General features: G+C 41.8%; 1 protein-coding gene across 4 annotated transcripts in view; it reads left to right on the forward strand.

Moving 5' to 3' along the window:
- GRHL2 (grainyhead like transcription factor 2) overlaps positions 1-26,744 on the forward strand; it is a 165,953-nt gene that overhangs the window by 86,968 nt on the left and 52,241 nt on the right. For 3 of the 4 annotated variants that reach the window (XM_027131538.1, XM_027131537.1, XM_027131539.1), the window contains 2 exons: positions 16,872-16,966; positions 23,432-23,545. In XM_027131538.1, the coding sequence (XP_026987339.1) occupies positions 16,872-16,966; positions 23,432-23,545 (209 nt within the window). The remainder of the gene's footprint in view (positions 1-16,871; positions 16,967-23,431; positions 23,546-26,744) is intronic. The other variant, XM_027131540.1, reaches the window with a different exon arrangement.

Here is a 26,744-nt window from a genome sequence, read left to right on the forward strand (position 1 = left end):
TCTCTCTCTCTCTCTCTCTCTCTCTCTCCCTCCCTCTCCCTCTCCCCTTTCTTTCTTTCTTTCCTCCCTCCCTCCTTCCTCCCTTCCTCCCTTCCTTCCTTCCTTTTTGCTTTGAGCTTTCTAGAGGAGGCTGGCTTTGGATGTGCCCTACAAGTGTGCTTTCTTGCAGTTTTTATAGTCAAACCTGGGTTGGGCTACTCAGAGCTGTGCAGAAAAGTGGGAGGGTAGAGACTGGTGGGTTGGGCGAGGAAGCTGCTGCCTTTCAAGAGGTCAGGTAGCCAAGGAGTCAGAGTGAATCTGTGGCTCACATAGGCCTGGGAGACAAGTGTGCCCTGCCACTCTCTCCTTTTCCTCTGGGTTTCCCACTCCGCCACTGAGTTGTGTTCTGTGGAGAGCCCTCCTCCCCCAGAACTGTATAAACTTGCTCTCTCCTGCAGTCGGGAAAGTGTGGGACTTCCCTCCTTTCAAAATAACTCAAGTAAATGGAATTTTGATTTTTGATGTTTCCTAGATTCTTTCCACACTTCTGAATAGATATGAAAAGGAAATTTGATTCAAAATAAAACACCACCTCTTGAGAGCCCTCAACTTAAAAAAAAAAAGCAAAGAAACAACAAAAACCAACCAGGGCTGCCTGGAGAGTCAAGGCAGTGAGTCAGAGCTAAACTAGAGGAGCAGCCTTGAGCCTGCCCCCTGCACAGGAGGGAACAGGCTGGGGTATGGGCCGGGCTCCGCCCGACCTGCTGCTCACGTGGCATCATGGTTTGGCTGTTGCCACAGGTACAGGCAGTGTAGGGCGCCTCTGTTCTATAGAGAAGTACCGTAGCCACAGCTCCTGGAAAACTTTTTTCATCTTCTACTTTGGTTATACAATATTTACGTGATAAAAATGGTAGGCTCTTAATGTTATATATTTAAAAGATTACAAACGGCAAATATTTTTTTAAGTTTAATCTTAGTTCAGGCGGAACAAATTAGTTTTCAATAAAAATTGAGCCACTGTGGGTTTTTATTTATTGCATGCATGTCTGTGTATGAGTCCTAGAAGCTCCTTCTGTTGGGGACAAACACCTCTGGGGAGAATCATTTCCTCCTTGGCATGTGTGCCTAGGGTGATCCGGGGCTCCCTCAGCCTTCCCTCAGGGAATGGACCAGGACAGGGGCAGAGTTGAGACCGCCCACACTTACAGGCCCTGATCCTGGCAGACTCCCTTGCAAAACACTATTGCTGGGTCTTCCTCTTTCCTTCCAATCCATGTTTCTTAAAAGAGGAGTCAATGCCTACCCCCCATCCTAAACTACTACTCATGTCTGAATCCAGCATAACCTGCCTTTTATTAAAATTTCTTCATGCCAAATCTACAGGTATATTTTCACCCCTCACTAGTTTTCCTAGTTACTTCCAACCTCTCCTTCATTCCTTCTCTAGGGCTCTTCTCCTTTACCTGGCTGACATCTCGCCCCTAAGACCTTTTCCCCCGACCCCACTTAGGTGAGATCTTCCTCATCTTTCAGGCATAGTCAGCTGCTTCCTCCACGCGTTTTAGTTTATGTCTAGACAATAACACGTCTGCTGTGTTTCTCTTGGTTTATCCATTCCACTAGATGCCAGGCTTCTTGAGGGGAGAGAAGACTTTTTTTTTTAACTTTTGTATAACCAGCACCTGGTATAGAGCCTGGCACAGAAAAGATGCTCAACCAGTGCTGACTAGTTGATGAACAAACTTCCATGTATGGTTCTGTGTATGTGGGTAATACCACGGTAAGCGGGCATGTGTCTTGTTAACAGGGAAGTCAGGGTGCGGTCGGGCTGTGTCCTCTTCCATGATGAAAGGATCAATTTTGGTAGTATTTTTCTGGATGCCAGCTAAATGTGCATTTGGTACTTTAATTTCTCATATTTTATATATTATTGTGTTATGCTGTAGACTTTCTGATGAAACTTGGTTAACAACTCCAAGACTTCATTGCTAACATAGAAATATAATACCTACGCTAATAAACCGAGGGGAAATTTCTCCTTTTTAACTTAACTAGAAATTATTGTTTTTCCCTGAAGCAAACAAATAGAAAGTTGTTTTAAAGCACACTTTCCCAAGAAAAGATAGCTAGATTTGGAAATTAAAAATTATACTTAATGTGGTCTTTCTTTTGGGTTAATTTTTCTTCACCGCTTCCAGGAATGGTGTTTGTCTGGCTCTAGGCATTATTGTTCAATAAACCTTTTCTGGAAAAGTTCTTCCCTACTGCTGGCAATTTGAAGCCCTGAGTGGTTAACCAGAAGGAATGTTACGCAGAGGATTAAAGCAGGGAACGGGTGCTTGAAGAGCACCCACCGAATGGATGCTCTGAGAATCTGTTTTAATGAAAGGTTAAAGCTGTCCCATAAAGAGATACTGGTTTAGGTTATGAGGTCTCAGAATTAACGTGTGCACACGTGCGCGTGCGCATGCACCCACACGCACACACACACACACACACACAGAGATAACTAAAACCTCTTAACAGACCCGCCATGCTTAATAACATAAAATGCTTTAATTTCCTGGGTTGCATCTTTTTCTTTTTCACGTTTACCGGGTACCACCACATTGTCCACCCCTACTTGGTGGGCCGTTTTCTATATCTTTACTGATGTAATAAGACCATGTGTTCATCTCAAACATGTAATCTATGCTTTTTATTTGAGTTTATGTTTTTTGCTTGGGGCCTAATTATTTTCTTTCTTCAGAGATGCATTTAATGACACCTCAGATAACCTGATAGTCTCACATTTTTTCATATTATTTGGTTGGCTTAAAAATTAAAAAAAAAACAAACAAAAAACCCCTGGCAATACAGTCTGATAGTTTCACGAGACTCATCTATTTACTGAACAAAACTATAGAGCTGGTCTTTTCAGCTGTCCTCCAGTGATGGCTGGAAGCCTCTCTCTCACTCTGCCTTTCAGCAGGAACAAATGTATGTCTTCGTTGCCTCTGCAGTACCCACAAGTGTGGAATTAGGCAAATCTAAAGGTTTTTTTTCCCTGTTTACAAAATCTAAAACTTGCCAAAAGAAAGTTTTTCCCCAAATTTAATTAAGCTCTTTGAGGCTGGAGAAGCCAAAATAAGGATCCAATCTTAAGAAAACTCTTTGAACTGGCTCCAGGAAGGCAGAGCTGCCACTAAGTGTTTCTTCTCTTGAAAAGGCAAGTATTGAAAAAACCGAGAGCCGAATAAATGAGCATCCCATCATTGTTGAGAGATGCTGTGAGGCCAGCCCTGTATTATCTCCATTTCACAGATTGGGAAGCCAGCTTTTCTAAGGTGGCTGCTGATTCTGCTGTGCTCACGCCTACAATCCCCAGATGCTGTGGTTCAGCATCACCAAAGAAAATAGTAAGAGCGGGAATTGCTTCCCTCCTTTGAGGGGCACATTTACCTTCTTGAAGAAATATATTTAAGAGAATTGGAATTTCAATTTTGAAATAACATCTAAATCCTCTAATAATTGTTGGAAAATAAGTAAACAGGAATAGCAACATGAGTAATTCAAATAGCAGTTAATGCAAGAATCCCTCATAGAACAAACACCTCCCAACCCTCTCGTCTACATAACAAACTTCCCTTCCTTTATCTGTGGACCAATTTGGTAAGCGATTGGGCAGCCACGGGCTATCGGGGAGGTTGAAAATGGGGGTTAATTTTAGTGGATCTTGAGCCACTGAAGGAATTGGGTTTATAATTCCCAGTTTATCAAAAGGTAATCCATCTGAGGATTTATACTTCTTGTAGTGTGTCTGTGTCCTGCACCACCAATTACCAAAAAGTTATTTCTTTTGTTTGAACCTATTCAGTCTGCAACTCAAAAGGACAATTATAGGAGCTGGAAAATTATTTCTGATCTTGAGGGCTACTAGACACTAGAATGAGTCTTTGAGAGAGACCGTGGAATGTCTTATGACACAACAGCAATTCTCAAGACTCTTGCTAATAATAAAGTATCATCATTTGAGAAAGAGTTCAGTTTTCTTTTATAAATTAGAGTTGGTTTAACTGGGAAGTGTTACAGTTTCTGGAAATAACTGGGGTGGGGAAAGTTTGGGGACTTGTGCTGGAGGGAGGGAGCCCTGTTTGTAGGTCTGAGATGATTTGGGCTGATTAACTTCTAATCCTATGTGCCTATAACATCTTGTCCCCTTCCTCACCCTAAGACTGTTAGCATATTAAGTAATGAAATGAAGAATGGAAAACTGGAATAAAACATGAGTAGTTCATGCAGTGTACAAGAATAAATGACTTACTGAAGCACCACCCATGTCTTCATTCAGTAAATTGTCAGAATATGTCAGGCACTTTTGTGTTGTTCACAAATTTAAGAGACAAATAGTTTGAAAAGACAAAATAGGTAAATTGAAGTTAAGTCTCACTGAATAACAGACTGATGAGAGGAGTTAAATTTTAAGCTCATCCAAGTTGAATTAAATTCAGAGCTAGAGGCCATGGTGTGTGTATAGGCACATATGCATGTGTGTACATGTGTCTACACACAGACTATGACCTACTTTCCATTTGAAATCAACTTTATGGGTCAAGATCAGCATTCTTCTTTTCCCCCTTTTCCATTATGGTGTATTACAGGATACTGAATATAGTTTCCTGTGCTATACAGTAGGACATTGTTGTTTATCCATTCTATGTATATTAGTTTGCATCTGCTAGTCCCAAACTCCCAGTCCATCTCTCCCCCAATCCCCTGCCCCCTTGACAACCACAAGTCTGTTCTCTATGTCTGTGAGTCTGTTTCTGTTTTGTAGATAAGTTCATTTGTGTCATAGTTTAGATTCCACATATGTGATATCATATGGTATTTGTCATTCTCTTTCTGACTTACTTCACTTAGTAGGATAATCTCTAGATCCATCCATGTAGCTGCAAATGGCATTATTTCATTCTTTCTTATAGCTGAGTAGTATTCCATTGTGTGTGTGTGTGTGTTGTGTGTGTGTGTGTGTATGTGTATCTCACATCTTCCTTATCCATTCATCTGTTTATGGACATTTAGGTTGTTTCCATGTCTTGGCTATTGTAAATAGTGATGCAATGAACATAAGGGTGCATGTGTCTTTTCGAGTTATAGTTTTGTCCGGATACATGCCCAGGAGTGGGATTGGTGGATCATATGGCCCTTTTCTCCACACCCTCTCCAACATTTGTTATTTGTAGACTTTTTAATGATGACCATTCAGGCTGGTGCGAGGTGGTACCTCATTGTAGTTTTGATTTGCATTTCTTTAATAATTAGCGATGTCGAGCAGCTTTTCATGTACCTATTGGCCATCTGTGTATCTTCTTTGGAGAAACATCTGTTTAGGTCTTCAAGACCAGCATTTAAACAATGAAGTCAAATAGAGTAAAAGTACTAGCATGTCTGAATGCAGTCATGGGTCACAATGTAAAACGCTTTTCTTCCTCTAAGTTTATGGTCAGTGCAATTGAAAGCTATCTCATGGGCCTATGTAATTCCTTCTCAAGAAATAGAAGGGTGAGTCAAACACAAAGAAAATATTAGGTTTGGCCTACTGGGAAAATTCCAAGAAAGAGTTCATCTTAAATGATGCGTGGAGAGTAAATATCAATAATATTATTAATAGCTCCAGCTTTAATAGTGCCAAAGAGTCGTTCTATGCCAGTCACATTCTGTGAGTCACAACTTATGTTTTCATAATGTCAGCCCCCTTTGTTCTGGATTATGTATGGAAAGGTGCTCGTTGGAAACCTTATATATCACAGAGAGCGAAAGGCTCTGCTTTGTACGTAGACAGAACTTCTTAGGCTTCAATCCCAGCTTGGCCCTTTCAAAACTAAGTGACTGCTGGGGAGGAGAGGTACTTGACACGTTGGCCTGTTATACCAAGTAGGAATCATAAAAAAAGCTACTGATCAGAATTGCCTGAGGTTGTGTTTGTGAAGTATGTGTATTTAGCACACACTAAGCTCTCAGAACTGGTGGCTGTTCCTACTGTTTGCTCAGGGCCCAGGACCCAGTGATGGAAATACATTTAGTGCCTCTAAAAATCAGCTCAAGTGTCAACACACTTAAGGAAACCCAGGTTACCTCTGACTTGGTAAAAGTATCATAAAGGAAATCGTGGGCTCATTAGTGTTCTCGTGAGTCATTCAGATTTTAAGAAGCTGCTTCTTTGATTTTGAAAACAGAAAAAAAAAAAAATCTCAGAACCTACTTGGACTAAGGTTTATTTATTTTACCTATTTCAAGTCAGGGCTAATACTCCTAGAATGACCCTCAACTGGTTCCTGAATTTGAGCTGATCCCATGTGGCCATTGCAGACAGAGAAAAGCAGATGTTTGAGGACAGAAGGGATGGGGGAAAGTGGGGAGCAAGGTTGTTTCTGTCACTGACCACAGGACTAGCAGGGTCTGTTCCCTTAGACATCGCCTCTGTTTTGTGGCTGAGGAAATACAAGTGCAGAGAGGTTCAGTAACTTTTCACTGGACGTCTTAGGGCTTGTGAGAGGAGGATAGAAATTAAATTCAGGTCTGGGAGTCTCCCCCACCAGTGTCCTTTCTCTCTGTGCTTTGGGCACCACTCTATAAATGGACTCCTTGTAGCATCCTGACCCCAAATACATGAACTACCCCAAGTTCTTGGCTTTTCAAGATAGGCATCTTCTTAGGCTGTGGCGTATTGCGCACTGAATTGGCAGTAGCGCCCTGAGCCATTTTCAGCATTCAGCTTCATTATAACACTAGTCCAGGCAGAATCTACACCTTTCAAAAGAGAAGCAATTTTTACTTTAATTACAGCACTTCTTTTTATCTCCAACAATACATACAAAAAATAATTGAAAGGGGTATTTATAATTCACCAAGCACCTGAAGCTTAATTAAGGTGAAGGAATTAATCGTTCCTTTGACCGCATTCCGGAATCACACTTACACATACAATCAGTCTGAAGGAAACTCAATCTACAGAAGTCTGAATTTAAAGACCTTTTAACAGACCACTGATTCCATGCAAAAAAATTTTAAAAGATAACAAAGGATTCACCGTCCTGCTTTCCATCACAATTAAAATAGAATTGAATCCCATAATTTCAGCATAGAATATAACTTGCCAAAAACATACAGAAAGTATTGCACATCCACGTGTGCCTAGCAGCCCTTTGCTGAAACACTGTTAAGTTTATCATCTTTGCCCCGACATCCCTTGCTTTCTCAGAAGGGCTAGTTTGCGAGCTCCATCTTCCTGGGGTCTGCAGGACACACCCCTGACTTTGCCCTCCTTTGTCAAGGCATTTGCAGTGGTCCAAAAATGTCCAGTCTCTCCACCTCATCAAACTTACATTCCCCAGCACTTCTCTACCAGTTAGTTGCCACGTAGGCTATGCTATGATTTTTTTCTGTAAGATATTACTATCTGGTGGCCATTTAGTGTTTAATTTGCAAGATAAATATAGGCAGTGGTTAAAAGTATGGCCTTTGGCATTAAACAGACCTAGATTCAAATCACAGGTTGGTCTGTTACCAGCCACGTTATTTTTCACGAGCAACTTAACTTCCCTGTAGGAGGATGCTGATACCTACCTCCCAGAGCGGTGGTGAGGATTAGATGAGATACATCGGTGGAAGGCTTGGCACTCAGTAAGCTCTCAGTCTGTGGCAGTTACTACTGTCCCAGGAGCATTTGCGTCTTCATGTCAGGAGATGACAGTGTCTGTTCCTAAAGGAAAGTGAGTTCTAGGATGGGATTCCAGGCAACAGAATAGCAAATGTTTTGGAGCAGGTGGTACCCACGTCTCACCACGTAGGTAACTGCTTGGTCCTCTGGTATGTGGTGTTGATGTCCGCCCACGAGGGGAGACCTTTGAGGAAGCAGAACAATCTGTCTCATGGACGTCATGGGTAGTTGATGTAGGACATCAAGGCATATCTACCGCTTTCTAAGACTATATGTGGGATAAATCAAATGCACACCAAGGATTCAGTCATTTCAATTTGCCGTAGATCCATGCTACCCAGGATGGTCTCCAGAGCAGCAGCAACAGCCCTGCCTGGGCGCTGATTAGAAAGGCAGATTCTTTGCCACATCCCAGACCTGCTGAATCCAAATCTCTGGGAGTGGGCTCGGGCATCTGCATTTTACCAAAGCCCTCCAGTGATTCTGATGCACCCCAGCATTTGATTATCCCTGTTACAGAACATCCACACAAGCCCATAAACTATGAGAATCCAGACACTATCAGTCTCCGTCTTTGGAGGTCATCCTAACAGGCCCTAGAGGATCTCTATGGCTGTGCATTCCCATATGCCTCACTCTGACATGCCAAGGACGCACTCAGCCTGAGAACACACCCTGGAAAGTTTGACTCTGTCACCGGCAACATGACATTAACAGTGAGATCAACTTCACTCTTATTTCATTAGACGAACTCTCATTTCTTCTTCCCAGGGATGCGTTGTTTTTGATGGTTGGAGCTGGTTGTGTACTTTAGGGTTATTCCTTTGTGTGAATGACTAAGATTACTAAGAACTACCTTCGTAACTCAGATTCCGTTGACATACATTTTTTAGAAACTTGTTTTAGCCAATTGTAGTTTTGTGCCATCATGTCACTTTTTGGAAACATCTAAGCCATATTTCTGTCTATATCCCCGTGCTCACCAAGTAGATGCTAGTATTCTACAGATATTTACAAACCAGTGTACAAAACCTGTAGTTTTTGTGTTGCCTCGTCATTTTTTTAAAGAAATGAGGGTCCATTCGAAATGTAATATGAAGCGTTTTATTGGGCTTCACTTTATGGTGTTTAACAGATACTGCTTTTTAAAAAATTGGATGCTTGGGGCAACCCTGCATGGAGCAAGTCTATTGGCACCATTTTCCCAACAGCATTTTCTCACTGCACGTCTCTGTGTCTCATTTTGGTAATTTTCTCAATGTTTCAAACTTTTTTATTATTACTGAATTTGTTATGGTAATCTGTGATTAGTGATCTTTGATGTTATTATTGTAATTGTTTTGGGACACCACAAACCGCACCCATACAAGACAACAAACTTAATTGATAAATGTATGTGTTCTGACTGCTGCACCGACAGGCCGTTCCCCCATCTCTCTCCGTCTCCTCGGGCCTCGCTGTTCCCTGAGACACAATATTGAAATTAGGCCAATTAATAACCCTATAGTGACCTCTAAGTGTTCAAGTGAAAGGACAAGTCTCACATCTCTCCCTTTAAATCAAAAGCTAGGCGTGATTAAGCTCAGTGAGGAAAGCATGTCAAAAGCCAAGACAGGCCAGCAGCTAGGCCTCTTGCTCCAAACAGTAAGCCAAGTTGCAAATGCAAAGGAAACGTTCTTGAAGGAAACTAAAAGTGCTACTCCAGGGAACACACGAATGATAAGAAAGCAAAACAGTCTTATTGCTGACATGGAGAAAGTTTTACTGGTCTGGATAGAAGATCAAACCAGCCACAAGATTCCCATAAACCAAAGCCTAATCCAGAGCAAGGTCCTAACTCTCCTGCATTCTGTGAAGGCTGAGAGAGGTGTGAAAGCTAGAGAATAAGAGTTGGAAGCTAGCCGAGCTTGGTGTATGAGGTTTAAGGAAAGATGCCGTCTCCGTAACGTAAAAGTGCAAGGTGAAGCACAAGTGCTGATGTAGAAGCTGCAGCAAGTTACTCAAAAGATCTAGCTGAGATAATTAATAAAGGGGACTACACTTAACAACAGATTTTCAGTGTAGACGAAACAGCCTTATATTGGAAGAAGATGCCATCTAGGACTTGCATAGCTAGAGAGGAGAAGTCAATACCTGGCTTCAAAGCTTCATAGGACAGGCCGACTCTCTTGTTAGGGGCTAATGCAGCTGGTGCCTTGAAGTTGAAGCCAATGCTCATCTACCATTCTGAAAATCCTAGGTTTCTTAAGAAATATGCTAAATCTACTCTGACTGTGCTCTATAAGTGGAACAACAAAGCCTGGATGACAGCACATGTGTTTACTGAATATTTTAAGCCCACTGTTGAGACCTACTGCTCAGAAAAAAAGATTCCTTTCAAATATTACTATTGCCCATTGACAATGCACCTGGTCACCCAAGAGCTCTGATGGAGAGGTACTGTGAGATTACTGTTGTGTTCATGCCTGCTAACACACGTCCATTCTGCAGCCCATGGACCGAAGAGTAATTTCGACTTTCAAGTTTTATTATCTAAGAAATACATCTTGTAAGGCTATAGCTGCCATAGATGGTGATTCTTTTGATGGATCTGGGCAAGGTAAATTGAAAACCTTCTGGAAAGGATTCACCATTCTAGATACCATTAAGAACGTTTGTGGTTCATGGAAAGAGGTCAAAATATCAACATTAACAGGAGTTTGGAAGAAGTTGATTCCAACCTTCATAGACGACTTTGAGGGGTTCAAGATTCAGTGGAGGAAGTAACTGCAGATGTGGTGGAAATAACAACAGAACTAGAGTTAGCGACTCAGTCTGAAGATGTGACTGAATTGCTGCAATCTGATGATAAAACTTTCATGTATGCGGAGTTGCTTCTTACGGTTGAGCAAAGAAAAAAACTTAGTTGATAAAGCAGCGGCAGGGTTTGAGAGGTTTGACTCCAGTTTTGGAAGAAGTCCTGTTGTGGGTAAAATGCTATCAAACAGCATTGCATGCTACAGAGAAATCATTCTTGAAAAGAAGAGTCAATCAATTCGGCAAACTTCATTGTTGTCGTGTTTTAAGAAATTCCCACAGCCACCCCAGCCTTCAGTAACCGCCACCCTGATCAGTCAGCAGCCGTCAACATCCAGGCAGGACCCTTCACCTGCAAAAAGATTATGACTCATTGAAGGCCCAGATGATGGTTAGCATTTATAGCAATAACATATTTTTAAATTAAGGTTTGTACATTTTTTTTAGACATAATGCTATTGCATACTTAATAGCCTACAATACAGACTAAACATAACTCTTGTATGCGCTAGGAAACCAAAACATTTGTGTGACTCACTTTATTTCAATATTGGCATTATTGGGGTGGTCTGGAATGAAACCCACTATATATCGGAGGCATGCCTGTATGTTCACAATTAAATGCTTTAAAATTCTTTTAAAGTAGGATGATTACTTTTTAGCTACGGTGGCTCTCATACAAGAATAAGCCATACACTCAAATCACATGACTTCCAACCATAGGAGGGAATCTCAGATGCAGGGGTTGATGGTAACTCTCAAAAATTGTATGTTCATATTCTAAGTCGCAGAACCTGTAAACGTGACCTTATTTGGGAGAAAGGCCTTTGCAGATGTAATGAGTTAAACATCTCAAGATGAGATCATCCTCGCTTAGGGTGGGCCCTAAATCCAATGACAAGTCCTTAGAAGAGAAGAAAAAGGGGGAAGAAACACAGAGACACACAAGAGTACATCACGTGCAGGCAGAGGCAGAGATTAGAGTGATATGTCTGCAAGTCCAGGGACGTCAAGCATTGCCAGCCACCAGCAGAAGCTAGGAGAGGCATGGAACCTCCAAAAGGAGCCAATACTGCCAACACCTTGATTTAGAACATCTGGCTCCAGAGCAATGAGAGAATAAATTTCTGTGGTTTTAAACTTCCAAGTTTGTAGTATTTGTTATGGCAGCTCTAGGAAACTAAGCTCATTACACCAGCTCATTACAATACCTTTTTTTTCTTTTGGCTGCGTTGGGTCTTCGTTGCTGCGCACAGGCTTTCTTTAGTTGTGGTGAGCGGGGGCTACTCTTCGTTGAAGTGCATAGGCTTCTCATTGCGGTGGCTTCTCGTTGCGGAGCACTGGCTCTAGGCACGTGGGCTTCAGTAGTTACAGCATGTGAGCTCAGTAGTTGCGGCACGCAGACCCTAAAGCACACGGGCTTCAGTAGTTGTGGCGTGTGGGCTCAGTAGTTGCAGCGCACGGGCTCTAGGGTGAGCAGGTTTCAGTAGTTGTTGTGCTCGAGCTCAGTAGTTGTGGCTCGTGGGCTCTAGAGCACAGGCTCACTAGTTGTGGCGCACGGGCTTAGTTGCTGCGCAGCATGTGGGATCTTCCTGGACCAGGGCTCAAACCCATGTCCCCTGCATTGGCAGGTGGATTCTTACCACTGCACCACTGGGGAAGTCCTACAATACCTTTTACTGGTTGCAGCTACCAGCATTTACAAAATTTGGGTTTGAGAAACTTTCTTGAGGAAATAAATTCAGGAAGAGTTAACAACAGGTTGTGGAGGTTTTATTCCTACACCAAGGGTCATGAACCCTTAAGCAAACAACAGTTATCAAAGGACATTAAGACAGTTTTCAGAAACAGGAGACACATCTATTAGCATTTTGTTTATTGGACTAAAATGCATGTGGACAAAGCAATATCAATGTGTGTAAGTCGTGTACAAAACTTTGACAGTCACCATATGATAGCAGAGCTGTTTCACCATCTATAGGTGAGTGGCTTAGAGACTAAAAACAAAGGGGTAGAGAAGAACAGATATGTCTTTTATAAGGTTAAAGAGGAGTGTGTGACATTAGTCTCTTAGTTATATTTTTGTTTAGACTGCTCATGGATCCATTATTCATTCATTTACTCAACAAATTTATGGAATGCATCTTATCTGGATAATGTTAAACACTGAGAAAGTAGCAGTATTTAAGTTCCTTGCCTTTACATAGCATGTATAGCTAATGGGAAATGGCAGTGTTAAATAAATAAACAAATAAATAAAACATTGATATGTAGTATGAAGGAAATAAGCAAGATAATGTAGCCACCCAATAAACAGTAGCCTGACCAGTCTTGTTTTTTTTGTTTTTAGCATAAAAAGCATATTAAACGTAATATGTTTTTCATTTATTTATTTGTCTAATTATTTGTATTCTGTCTCCTTCTGAACTGTAAATGCTGTTAGATCAGGGACCTAGTCTTATTTTCTGCTGTTTCTTAAGCGTGAGGATGCTGCCCAGTATATAGGGAACACACAGTAAATACTTGTTCAATACCTTTGTTGATTGAGTAAGTGAACATGATAGAGAGAAACTGACAGAGACCCTGTGCAAGACCCAGAAAGCATTTATTTGTGTTTGTATTGCATTTGTTTTTAAAATTCTTTACTTTTCTAAGCTAACATATTTTTTTAGGGGAGGAATTTTTCAGGTAGAGAAGGTGTGGAAAAATAAAAACTTAAAAAGATGTAGGTTAGGTGTTTGACCAAACCGTTCTGATTTCTCTTTACTGCTAGATATGGCATTTGCTTTTAAAATTTATGATTGATTTATGATTTTAAAAATGCTTATTAAAAATTGCAAAACAAAATTGTAAGACTATCTTTTAAAACAAATAGCTATGAAGAATCAGGGAACTCAGTTCCTTTAAGTTCAGTGATCTATTTTCTTTTCAAAATTTTAAGAAACTGGCTGGCCTGCTGAAAGCACAGTTTTGCATTTAAAATCATCTGAAATATAGTCATAAAGCCTTTTTTTAAACTTGTAGGATATAAAATCGTTTTCCTTTGCTTTCTGTTTTATCGCTTAGCTTTAAGTATTTACTTTAAATCGATAAGAAAATTTGAATTCCCTAAGAGAAAAATGAGCAAAAGACAGAACAATAAACTGTTACAATAAATGAATAAATTTTAAAAACAAAGAGAAAGAATATAAAGAAACACAAAGAGCCAGAAAGCAAATAGAAGACTGTTCTATTCTTTAGCAATCAAGGAATTGCAAATAAAATAATGTTAGCATGCTTTGCATACCAACTTGGAAAGAGACAGTTTGAGGAAACAGGAAGTCACGCACTGTTACTGTGAATATAAACTGTTTTAACCTTTCTATGAGCAATATGACAAAGTGAATTAGAAGCCTCAAAAATATATTTGCCTTTGACCTATTAATTTCACTTCTGAGAATATATGTTAATGAAATAAGGAAGTATATATGACTATTTTGCCATAAAGATAATTAGATGAAGTGCTATTTAAGGTAGCAAAGTATTATACATCATTTAAGGGTCCAATAGGAGCAAAATAAAGTTATAGCATTTTATTTCAACCCAAGATAATAGTATTTGGACATTAAAACTATTTTCCACAATTTTATTTAGTGACATGGAAAGATGCTGAAGATGTATTAAAGGGAAAAGAAGCAAATTAAAAAATAATTGTTACAGTGTTGTGTAAAAATATTTACCTATTTTCGAGAAAGGGAGACAGAGACTGAGATAGGAAAAATGAAGTCTACACAGATGTGTTTGTAGTGGGTGAGTAGATTGTGCCTGCTTTTAAATATTTTTCTTATTTGTTCATGGTAAACAACTTTCCTGTGGTGAACACACAAGCTTCTATGTTAAAGTGTGTGTGCTTTATTTAAAATGTAAAGATCGATAGTTTTGCTTTAAAGTTTCCCTGAGGAAACCAATAAAATTATAGACAAAGGGCATGAATAGGCAGTTTGTATAAGGAGACACCTCGTTGGCTATCCTGGATGTGAAGAGACGCTTGAACTCATAGGTGATAGAAGAAATGCAACATACCACTTTGTACCCACTGGATTGGCCACAAAAGTAGAAATTTGGTGAGAAAGAGGGGAAATAGAATTCTGGTCAGAGTATAGATTGACATGACCCATTATAGGAAGTGAGTCTGAGGGCCATTCTGGAGAGCACATCTCAGTAGGTTTTTCTGAATTTAACCAGCAATCCAGGTCCCAGTAATAAGGAGTTATTTTAAAAACACAAAAAATCAAACTGACTTTGTTTTATTATGGATTATTATGAACTTATTATTATTATTTTATTTATTATTATTATTGGCCATGCCACGCGGCTTACACGATCTCGGTTCCTCAACCAGGGATCCACCGGGGCCCCAGCAGTGAAAGTGCTGAGTCCCAACCACTGGACCGCCAGGGAATTCCCCTAAACTTATTGATATTATTACTATGGACTTTGTTTTATTATTATTTGTGTTATGGATAGAAAAATCAAATAGGAGTCCTGCTTCTCCCAGCCTAATTCACATGAACAAAATGAGTTGTATTAGTAAGAGAAGGTAATTAAAATCTTGGTAAAGGATCACGTGAATTTAGATTTTGTGATAAATGAGGAGGAAATGATCTAAAAATGATCAGATATGTGAATTTTAGGAAAGCAGACTTCAAAATCTTACAGCATTAACATAGAGAACTTGCTGAAGCCTCAAGAAGCCACCAGCCCTGGAGTGATAGGGCCACTTAGAACACAGGTTGAGGAAATGCCCATTTGGCCAGAAACATGTCAAATTTTGTAGACAATGAACACTTAATACTGGAAGTCAATCATAATAACTCATCCTAACTCAGAGAGAAACATATTCAAAAAGATTTTATAAACAAAAAGACCTCCAATATCATTAGTATTGAACCTTCCTCTGGCCCCCATTGTGGGGCTGGAGTGTGATGACACAGAAGTGTGCAGGGTCTAATTGTAAAGCATATGATGGGTCATGGTGTAAGTTTTAGCCTTAAAAAATTAATAAAAGCACACGATTAGAGTTTTCATTTTAGAAAAATAATTATGAAAGTTTAGAAAGAAAGAACATATGTGATTAGGTGATCAAGTTGTGAATGAACCAGACCTCAAAGAAAAGCAGATGGGCCTTACCATCCTGCCAGCCAAGCAGGACATGGCCAGTGTTTACTTAGTACACAAGGGATGGAGTGGAGGTAGGATGTCATATCCAAGGAGGCCAAGAGTAGGGGAAAAATCTAGATGGTAAGCATGAGCTAAAAACCTCAGGAAGTAGTGAGGATTAAGCTACTAGGAACGTCGTGTCTAGACCTGAAGACCAACTAAGGCAGTGACAGTGGAGACAGAGGAATATCACAGTGTTGTCTGTGGTACCAGAGAGCTGGAGACCACTGAAGGGTCCATCTCTGGGGAGAGGGGATAAGTAAATTGTAGTTGGTGGTCACCACTAAATTCTATGCAACCACAGCTAGGATTTAGGCTTACAACCAGCAACGTGGATACGTCTGAAAAGGCCCATAGCGAGGGCTGCCAGATAAAATACAGGGTGCCCAGTTAAATTTGAATTTCTGTTAAACAACAAATACTTTTTTAGAGTATGATCCAAATATTTGCTAAATCTGGCAACCCTAGTCACAGTACGGCACAATTTGTGAAAATGAAAACTATGTACACAGGCAAATCAACCCATCTTATTTCATAAGGATACAGAGCAAACATGTTGATAGCTATTGTGTTTGGGGGTGGGGGATAGAGAGAATAAAAAGGAATAAATAAATGTTACATAAATAAAGAAATAAGAGAGGGCCTTGAGGGGACAGGTGGTGGTAATGAGCTGAGTACGATTGACTCAATTCTCTGTACCTAAATCGAAAACGAAGTAAAAAATAAGTTTTTCTGCACTCTTGGATTTCTTCACTGAAGCCCCGGAGACCCTGCCCGGCTGATAAAGAGAATATTCTGTCCTATGAAACGATCCCTATGGAATACTCTGGCACTGCCGGCCAAATTCAGTGGCAGAAAAGTGAGTAGGAGAGGGACTAGGTAGGTGGTTCCTCTGGAACCTGGTCAGGAGGAAGAAATTTATAAACCGAGTTAAAAAGGAAACTAATGAACAAATCAGTTAGGAACATTGCTTCACCTAGGTTTACTCTTTTAATAGAGGAACACGCTTACATTCTTATAGAGTAAATATTAGTAAAAGATTATCAGCAAGCACAAATTCTGAACTGTTGCCATGGAGACAGACAGAAGAATAGGCCAAGTTGCCATTTCCCCACTGGAAAAATGATAATTCAATACATGTCGCCCAGTAACGCTGATTCTTTTACTACCTTTTTCTTTTTTCATGTCACAGCTGATTACAAGGAGAGCTTTAATACGATTGGCAACATTGAAGAGATTGCGTATAACGCTGTCTCCTTCACCTGGGACGTGAATGAAGAAGCTAAGGTGAGTGTGAAGGTAGCACTGATTCATTGGTCGCACCTGTTAAATACCGTGTCCTTTCTCTGCAGAGGATTCTTTTACAAGAGCCTCTGAGTAGGGGAAGATCTGTTAACTTGAGCCAGAAAAAAGGGAAATGAACCTATGATCTTTCTCTTGAGTCGCACACATTCAATTACGCGCAGCTAAATTGCCTTTTGTGGAGCAAGGAGAGAGGGGGTGTACCTGTTCCCCTGTGGCCTCCCGCTGAACGGGCCAGGCCCCTTGTCCCTCCCAGATCGTCCAGGCCCCCAAGCTCCATTTTAGCACTTGGGGCTGACAGGACTGGGCCAGAAAAATCTTTTCTGCCTGCACTGCAGTCTCCCCAAACACCTCTCCAACTGCTGCCTTCTTCAGAGGCAGGAAGGTGCTCAGAGCGACTGTCTGCACAGGTAAGCAGCTGGGCAAGCCTCCCGACCCCCGGCCCCTGTGAGGCTTCATCTGGTCAAGGGAGGGTGCAGGAAGCAGGGCTGCAGGGCTCTGAACTTGACTCCCTGAGGAAGAGCCACCACCGTGACCTTGAGCCATTTCTTTCCTGTTAACCTCAAGCTTAAGCTTTTCTTATTTCTGTCTGGTGCCAGCATGGTTAAGAAGGGCAACAGTAAAATCTCTGGCCAGGTGCATCCTGAGGCCAGATGTCCACCGTTGCATGGATTCGGGTGAAAAAGTGAGGCTTGAGGATACTCAGATTTGCTTTCCAACCATGAGTCTCTGAGTTTATGAAAACTGAACTTTGCTGCTATGCCCGCTCTTCTTCCTGTGTTCTGTACCTTCTGATTCTCGATCCTTATTTTGCACCAAAGGGAAGGTTCCAGGTGAACCCTAAGCTCGTTTTCTGCTTCGGTTATGTACCATCTAGGAGGGCGTTAGAAGACTTTGTCTTGGAATTAATGAAAAGGTCAATGTAAACAACTACTTTCAATGCTTCATTGTCTGTAAGCAGGGGAAGGCCAGGTGAGAAAGGAAACTGGATGGGAGTTTGTGGGCCTGACTTAGAGAAGAAGATGAATTGCTCAGTGTCTCATTTCACTCAGGTATAAAACAAAGTAAATGAAATTGGCTTTAGGCCCAAGAAAGGTGACCTAAATGGGCAAGCAGAAACAGAGCTCCATAGTAGCTGGGAGAATGTTCCAGTGGGTCAGTGCATCTGAGGGAAGGCAGGAGGCCTTGTGATGTGATGGGCACAGAAGTGCAGGAAAACCTTCTCCTCGAGGCCCCACTCCACCTCCGTTTAAAGTTCCTCACCCAAGCCCCAGGCTTTCTCCTCGTGCCCCCTTCTCTTCTCCCAGAGGCTAGATTACTGGGCTGGGTAAGGAAAAGGCAGTGTGTGCCATGGTATCAGGGCCCAGGGTTGGAATCCTGGCAAGTCAGCTGACCTCTCTGGGCCTCAGTTCGCTCATGTAAAGCAAAACAAAACAAAACAAAACAAAACAAACTTTTCCGATTGTCCCTGCTGTACCAAGCATGTGCTGGGAGCACGATGTGTGAAACTCCAGTCTCCGAGGGAGGTAAGGGAATCATTAGCGGGACAGCAGTGTGTGTGAGGAGTGAGAGGCAGGCCCAAGCAGAGCCATCCATTGGGAAGACAATGGGATCCTATACTTGGAAGTGCCTTGTCAAGGTAAAGCAAGCTGTAACTGCAGCCCTAAATTTCCTTATCATGCAGTCTGATAACACGTGCTAGAAGGTGAATGTGTTAACTGTTACCAGTCAATAAGGACCTTTTAATTAAAGAAAATGCCTGAACCTGAAGGGACATCTTGAATGATGGCGGCTCTGTGGTCAACCAGTGAGGTAGTTAATTGGGGGTTGGGTTGACTTTTCTTGCATTTCCCATAGGTAAGGCTCACTTTTCTTGTTGAAATATGTATGTTTGTGCACGTGTATTGTTCCAGGCTGACACATTTAAGGTCACATCTGCTTTGACAAATGGCAGTGCTTGCTTGTTGTAGCAAAACTTGTTTCTTTAATACATATTTTCAGTAACTATTATTTGGTAGTTGTAATTGTGAGCAGTTTGGGTTAATCGATGAGTAATAAAAATAGCTCCAAATACTTCTGCCAAACTACTGGAAGAGCTTTTAAAGAAAAACCGTAGAAGTTAAATCCATTTCATTAGGTAGGCTGAGAAGATTTTTTTTTTTTTCAACCTGCAGGATGTAAGGTTTTTCTTTAAAATGTCATTGATTTTGGGCTTCCCTGGTGGCGCAGTGGTTGAGAGTCCGCCTGCCGATGCAAGGGACACGGGTTCGTGCCCTGGTCCGGGAAGATCCCACATGCCACGGAGCGGCTGGGCCCGTGAGCCATGGCCGCTGAGCCTGCGCGTCCAGAACCTGTGCTCCGCAACGGGAGAGGCCACAACAGTGAGAGGCCCGTGTACCGCAAAAAAAAAAAAAAAAAAAAAAAACCTATCATTGATTTTATAATAAGCAGGCTGCAAAAAAACCCAAAATTACATGATTGGGAAAAAGGTTTTCAACAAAGCAAGGCATAAAATCCTCTCATGGGGGATTGTTTGTGATTTTCTTACTGTGAACTTATTCTCGGGAGCAGTTGCATTTGACTTCGAGTTCCTCTTGGTAACATCCACACAGAAATCTGTTGCAGGCTTTAGGATTGCGACATTCATTCAGTGTCACATGTTGTTCTAGTTCATGTGGCCAGAGGACACAAATTTGTGACCCGCAGCCTTATATATTCCACAGAACGTATATGTACGAGTGTATCCTGCATTTATGTACTTATATTCCAAGTTTTAAAATATTTTGCCCACATTTAATAATCAGGAGATTCAAGAAACAAACAAAACAAAAACCTAAGTTTCCAGATTCTTTTGGGTAATTAGAGATTCTGGCAACATGAGCCCGAGTGTTTGCAAGCCCACGAGTAGCTCTTGTGAGGTACCAGCTGTTCTCTTTAATGCTTTCTCTAGCCTTCTCCATCGTGGAACTTTCCTTGCCTGGTCCTCGTGGACACTTGAAGTTTCACGCCCCAGTCGCACCCCCTCAGACAACTGAATATGCCGTGTACATCTTTACTGGCTCTCGGTGTTGGGGAAAGCAGTGACACAAGGGAGGTTGACGCCGTGTGGCTGAGAGGAATGGGCCAGTCAGGAACCCCACCAACCTCCCCGGGTTCCTTTGGCAACGGGCCACACAGAGGCTAACTTGTGTTGGTGCCGTTACAGAGAGCTGCTGCGCCCTTCTTTGTTTGAAAGAAAGGTAGTAAATCTTGATCTTTGAGGATATTTTCTAAAAAATCAGAAACCACTTGGGTCCAAATGTGAGTGTGTACCAACAAGTTGGATAATATGACTTCAGGGGTAAAAATAATGTATAGCTTTTGGCACAAGACCAGCTTTGAAGTGGGTAATATCCCGAGAGACACTACGAATATACTTTGAGCCATGGCAGTATCATTTGAGAGATCTGTGTGTCTTCCCAAGATAGCTTCTATTTGGATATTTGGTTTTGGTGCATTTATTAAAAAAATAAAACAATCCCGTATTTGTTAGTCTTCCCACATATGCATCATCAAGGCCTGATGACAAAATTTATGGATTTTTCCAGGACACTACTCTTTTCTTTTGCTGCTGACCTATATTCTATTCTTAGCTCTTGTTTAGCAGGAACAGAAGAAAGGAAAGAACGTGAAACTCTAATCATTTAGTTTAATTTAATTACAGGGAAAGTTTGGCCAGGGAAGGTGTTAATAGAACCTAGGGGCAGGACAGGAATAAAGACGCAGATGTAGAGAATGGACTTGAGGATATGGGGAGGGGGAAGGCTAAGCTGGGACGAAGTGAGAGAGTGGCATGGACATATATGCACTACCAAATGTAAAATAAATAGCTAGTGGGAAGCTGCCGCATAGCACAGGGAGATCAGTTTGGTGCTTTGTGACCACCTAGAGGGGTGGGATAGGGAGGGTGGGAGGGAGGGAGACGCAAGAGGGAGGAGATATGGGGATATATGTATATGTATAGCTGATTCACTTTGTTATACAGCAGAAACTAAGACACCATTGTAAAGCAATTATACTCCAATAAAGGTGTTAAAAAAGAAAATGAGGTTACGGGATTAACTGCAGATCGCCAGTCTCAAGGGCAGCACGGTTCTGGCAGAACTACTGCAGACTTCTTCCTCCCAGAACCGGTTTTGCTGGTTGTGCTGCAGCGTCTCTGCACAATGACGCCCGCAGCAGAAAGAGTCTCCGGCAGGACATTCGTTTCCCCTCAGGGTCTGTGCAGTCTGGAAGCTCCTGTAACTTGAACCGGGGTCCCTGGGCCCCTGGGAATGACTCAGGTGGCATCCAGGTGGGTGAGGCTCTGAGCGTCCATGCTGGTGGAAGCTTGGAAGTTGATGAGGTTGGGGCACAGGGTGACAGAGAAAACAAAGCGCTGAAATGGGGCTCAGGCAACCAGGTATCGTCCCGGCGCGGGAATAGCCAGCTTTGCGTCTTCCCCCTTCTGAGCTTCAGTTTCTCAGCTGGAAAATGGCGGGAAGCGGAACAGGGAGGGGCTGACAAAGTATTAAGGTCCCATCCGTAAGATTCTAGTGGGAGCACCAGAGGGCTGCATTCTTTCACATGACTCCCACTTACAAGGTCATTTCGATTTCTCTTTCTCCCCTCAGCCAAACGCAGGTACCCACAAAGTAGATCTGTTGGTCACTAATCCCCGAGATGAGAAGTTCCCAGGCAAGCCCCTATTGAATTATTGAAGGGTGGTGAGCTCAGATTCCTGGCACCGAGCGCCGGTGATGACATCACCCCCAAAGCGGGAGCACACAAACCCTAATTATAGGCTCCCCTTTCTCCCCGATTTCTAAGGAGATTCTTGAAACCAGGCCCCTTATTTGTGTCCAGAGCCTTTTTCTCTGTTCGCAGTGATTTCAAGATTAAACCAACCTCGACGTGCTACAAAGGCCTCTCTCATGTGACCACAGAGAATTACTTGAGCATTAAGATACTACTTAGTGCTCTGAGGAACGAGTTTCTTTTTTGTGTCTTTTCACTGGAACACCATACCAATTTCCCCCTATTTCTATGCCTCACCCTTCTCGTGGTTTATAGACTACCTGAGATGAAGGAGGCCTATTTCCATGAACCCTCTGCTGCTAAGCCTTTCGGAATGATCTTGAGTCAGTGAAATGTTCCTTTTCCCTCACTACCAGCACTGCGAAATAATCAAGCAAACAAGTAAATCCACTCCTAACCCATTCCCCTGTCTCTATGATTTAAAAAGAAAATGTGTTATATTTCAGTTATATGGAGCTCTGTCTGCCCTGTGTTACTCTTTGCTGTGGTCTAGCCCAGCACCTCTGCTTGCGGAAGCGCAGTGACTGCGCTCTGGAGGGATGCCTACCCTCCCGCCCCACCCGCCCCCAACTCTCTCTCTTGAGTTGCAGGAGGGGCTTCGAGAGAGGAGCTGTCAGGCCCTCTGCTTTGCAAGATCAGGTGGGAAACGTTCTTCCTGCGTTTTGGTATTTGGGAGGAACTTTCAGACCAGAAGTTGTTGCAGTTTTAGAGTCAAGGACACAGATAAGGCATATTTTCATCCCTGTTAACAGATTTTTGTGGTGAAACTGGGGGTGGGCAGGGCTGAAAACTGGTTGGGGTGAGGTGGGAAGTAGAGAGGCTGAGAGACACCATGGATCATTTTCCTGTGCATCTCAGATTCTGATTCCACTAAATATCAACTTTCTTCATAGCAGGCTCTGCAAGATTGGGCAAGTGGAAAAGGTGGACTTTGAACCATGTCCCTCTGAGTCCAGAGTCCATGTTCTTAAACCATCCCAACAGAGGATATCTGTAATTTTTTTTAGACCAAAGAATGCTATGACTTTCCTTCTCAAAGAGATGTATAGGGTACAACCTAGAAAGGAAGAAATCAAATGAATCTCATTTCCTTGAGCAAAGCAATTCTATCAAGTCACCCTGATTTTGCCCCCCATCTCCCCCATCCCCACCAACAAAGATGGGCCCACTGACCCAACACTTCCAGCACAAAGGTCTCTTCCTATCCATGTCTTTGGTTGCCCTGGTACATTCCCGGTTGATGTCATACATATTATTGACCAGAATGCATAGGGGAGTGAGGACTGTTTGGATCCCTTGCCCTCTTCAACTGAGTGTGTGTGTATTAGCCTAACATTAGTGATCTCATTGGCCTAATTATGACCTCGCTCTGTGTTAATTGAAGATCAGTGCATGCTTTCTAATAGTGCAGCTCTGAGGCATAGCAGCGTTTTCTCCTCCATACCTTACACATTTATTCTCCATTTTCCCCACTTCTCTCTAGCTCCTTTCCCTGGTATCCTGAATTTCATTTTCCCACTCATTTACATTATTTCTGTACACTTTTATGCTTTGGTTTTTTCCTGTTATGAACAATGAAGACTGCTCCTTACTCTTTTTTGCCATACCATGTAGGAAGCACAGCATGAAAAAATTCGAAGCAAGGATGACAGTTATTATTCGAGAAAATGGAGGTTGCAGAAGGTACACAGTGGCTCCCTGCTTTACGTTTGCAACTTAAGAAATACAGTAAATGAAAACCCATATTTACCAAGCTGGTAAATTGGAAGTAAACATTTACACATAAGCAATATTTATTTTATATTTAGATTCCTCTCACTTTGGATCCCTTTGGATGCTATAAATGAATTGCATTTACAAAAGAGATTTTCATGTAATTTTTTTTATTGCAGTATAGTTGATTTACAGTGTTTGTTAGTTTCTGGTGTACAGCGCAGTGATTCAGTTTCCATGTAATTTTTTAAATTGAGAGAAAATGCCAGATGAGAGGATGCATGTTGATATTCCCTCTAGGCCCTATTTCCCTTAATATTTTTGCCTATTTTTGCCTCTGTGTCTGATTTTGCACTAATACCAAGGAGATGTCATTTGAGAACTGAGACCCAGGCTGAGGGATGGAAACATGGATGTGCTAAGAGGAATCAGCTGGCTGAGCAGGAAAGCAAAAGTGAAAGTTGGGAGTAAAAAGTTCTCTTCCAGATTTGCAATTCTATCCTTAAGGAAGAAAATGAAGTTGATTGAATGCCCCAGCACTGCCCTGCAGCTGTCCTGGACATAAGGGCATTTGATGGGGCCCGTGTCATGAATTGCTTCATATTGTGAGACATAAATAAAGCTCTCATATCGGGTGACTTACTTCTGTCATGTTAAGTCCAGGTTTCTTCCTTTTCTTCCTGTGTGGTTCAGCCCGTTCTCTTCCCAGTGCTGTCTTTTCAAGGTACAACAAGTGGTCAGCAAGCCAAACCTAGCTCTTTACTCTATCAGTTGCTAAGGGGTAGGAAACAGCCCCTCAGTCCTCAGATGTCAATGTTAGTAGCTTCAAAGACAGGATGGTGCAAATGGCAGTGCTTTGATCACAGCCTATGTAAAGGCAGTAAACTAGAGAAAATGTAAGTGTTCTAACCTTCTTGTACCCTGTAAATTATTCAGTCTGTCTTTGTGGAAAATATGTTAATGCTCATTGAAAGACTGTTTTGACATTTAGTACCAAATCACAGCAGAACCATTAAAATTGTCCCAAATTTATCTCACCCTCCTTCCTTTTCTCTCTCCCTCAACATTTCTTTTCGGTCTAAAAGATTTAATCAGTTTTTATGGGGCTCCACTGTGTGTCAAGCAAAGTGCTTTAGAAAGTTACAGTTTCGTTAGTCTTGACGAATCACGGCTTCCAAGGGGATGCTTCTAAATGGGCTGTATTCTCTTTCTGCCAAACTCCAGTGTTGGTCACCAGGGAGAAGGGGAGATGCGTAAATATTGATTTTCAAGATGAAAAGAGTACCCAAAGGACCGGCCAAAGGAAGCCATACTCCTGAGTGCCCTGTGGGTTCATGACGTAGTTTGTTTCCCTGACCTCCACCTCCCATCAGCAGTCCAGGGAGTCCACTTTCTGCTTACAAGACCGTCCAGGATGCAGTGGAGTTGATGGATATTACTGATAGAGAAGAAGTTATATCCTAATGTTTGGACTAAATAGAGCCCAGGTTTCAGCAGGTCATCATATGGCAGAATAGAGAATATTATAGGGCATCTTCCATGCTCTCCAGAGTAAAGAAGGGGTGGGGAAGGCTCCTGGGAGGGGTCTTGAAAGGTTGAGATACACACCGCAAAGCAGGGCAAATGGCATTTTTATGTGTTTGCTGGGGCGTGGTGTGGGTGAAGGAAGCTTTAAAAGGGAAAGGTAAACATTTGCTGGAGTCTTTGGTATTGAACTTAAAGCCACGCCTTTGCTCCAGTTTTATAAGGTAATGGATGGCAGGAAAAGCTATAAAGCTGGAGTTAATTCATATATAGAAGGAATAATCTTTGGAAACCATCTCATCCAAGCTACCTACGGCTTGATCTTTTGTTAGAATGTGGAGTATCCATGGTTTCTGGCCTGAATTCTGCTGAGGGCTCTGTAACTCACATGTATCAACTGTTGTGTGTATACAGAGACTGAGATCGCATACTTGGATTTCATAGACTGTGTGTGTGTGTGTGTGTGTGTGTGTGTGTGTGTGTGTGTGTGTGTGCGCGTGCGTGCGTGCGTGTGTGTACCATGGCTAGTATTTATTCAGTGATTACCATATACCAGGCACTCTGCCAGGTGCTTTATATACCTTATGCACTATTCATACTTTAAGTGGATATCATTTTTCATTTAAATAATGGAGAGGTTGAAGTCCAGAGAGCTTATACAGCGAATGCACAGCAGAGCTGGGATTCCCACCCTGGGAATGTCTGTCTGAAGCATGTGCTCTTTCCATAGTGCCTTTTCGTCTTGGGAGAAGGTAGTCGTAGTATCTTCTGTATTATCTGTGGCAAAGGCACAGTCATCCCCTCCAAGCAGCTTGCCTGCTGTACATCACGTGCTGGGCCAGGCAGTGGGAATTTACAGACACACCAGCCAAGCAGAGTGTCTGCCGCTCTCAGAGGACATTTTGGCTGGGCCGAGAACTCAGACATATCTGTAAATGACTGTAATATGAGGAAGAAAGTGACAAAGACTGTAATGAAAACAGAATTAAAGGGCCAGGAGAGTTCTGGAGAGGGAGATAGCCCTGTTTTTTATTTTATTTTATTTTTTTAATCACAACATAAAAAGATTTATCTTCTTGAGCACAAATAAGCATCCACCTACTAGATTAGTAGCCCGGAGCTTTTTGGTAACTTTATTTTTTTAAACCATTTTTTAAATTGAAGTATAGTTGATTTACCATGTTGTGTTAGTTTCAGGTGTACAGCAAAGTGATTCAGTTATATATATTTTTTCAGATTCTTTTCCATTATAGGTTATTAGAAGATATATAACTCCCTGTGTTATACAGTAGGTCCTTGTAGGTTATCTATTTTATATATAGTAGCGTGTATATGTTAATCCCAAACTCCTAATTCATCCCTCCCCTGCCCCCCACCCCGCCCCCGCTCTGCCATCCCCTTTGGTAACCATAAGTTTGTTTTTCATGTCTGTGAGTCTATTTCGATTTTGTAAATAAGTTCATTTTTTAATTTGTTTTTATTTTTAGAAAACATTTCTATTAAGTTTTCTATTTAAAAAAATTTTCCCAATTTCTTGTGTAAAAAATTGCAAATGAAAAGTTGAAAGAATAATACAGTTCTTACCACATACCCTTCACCTAGATTGACTCATTGTCAGTCTTTTGCCAGATTTGCTTTCTCTTCTCTCTCTCTCTCTCTCTCTCTCTCTCTCTCTCTCTCTCTCTCTCTC

This window comes from Aethalodelphis obliquidens, unplaced genomic scaffold, assembly GCF_003676395.1.
Source record: "Aethalodelphis obliquidens isolate GAN/ISIS:26980383/991018 unplaced genomic scaffold, ASM367639v1 scaffold39, whole genome shotgun sequence".
Classification (NCBI taxonomy): Eukaryota; Metazoa; Chordata; class Mammalia; order Artiodactyla; family Delphinidae; genus Aethalodelphis; species Aethalodelphis obliquidens.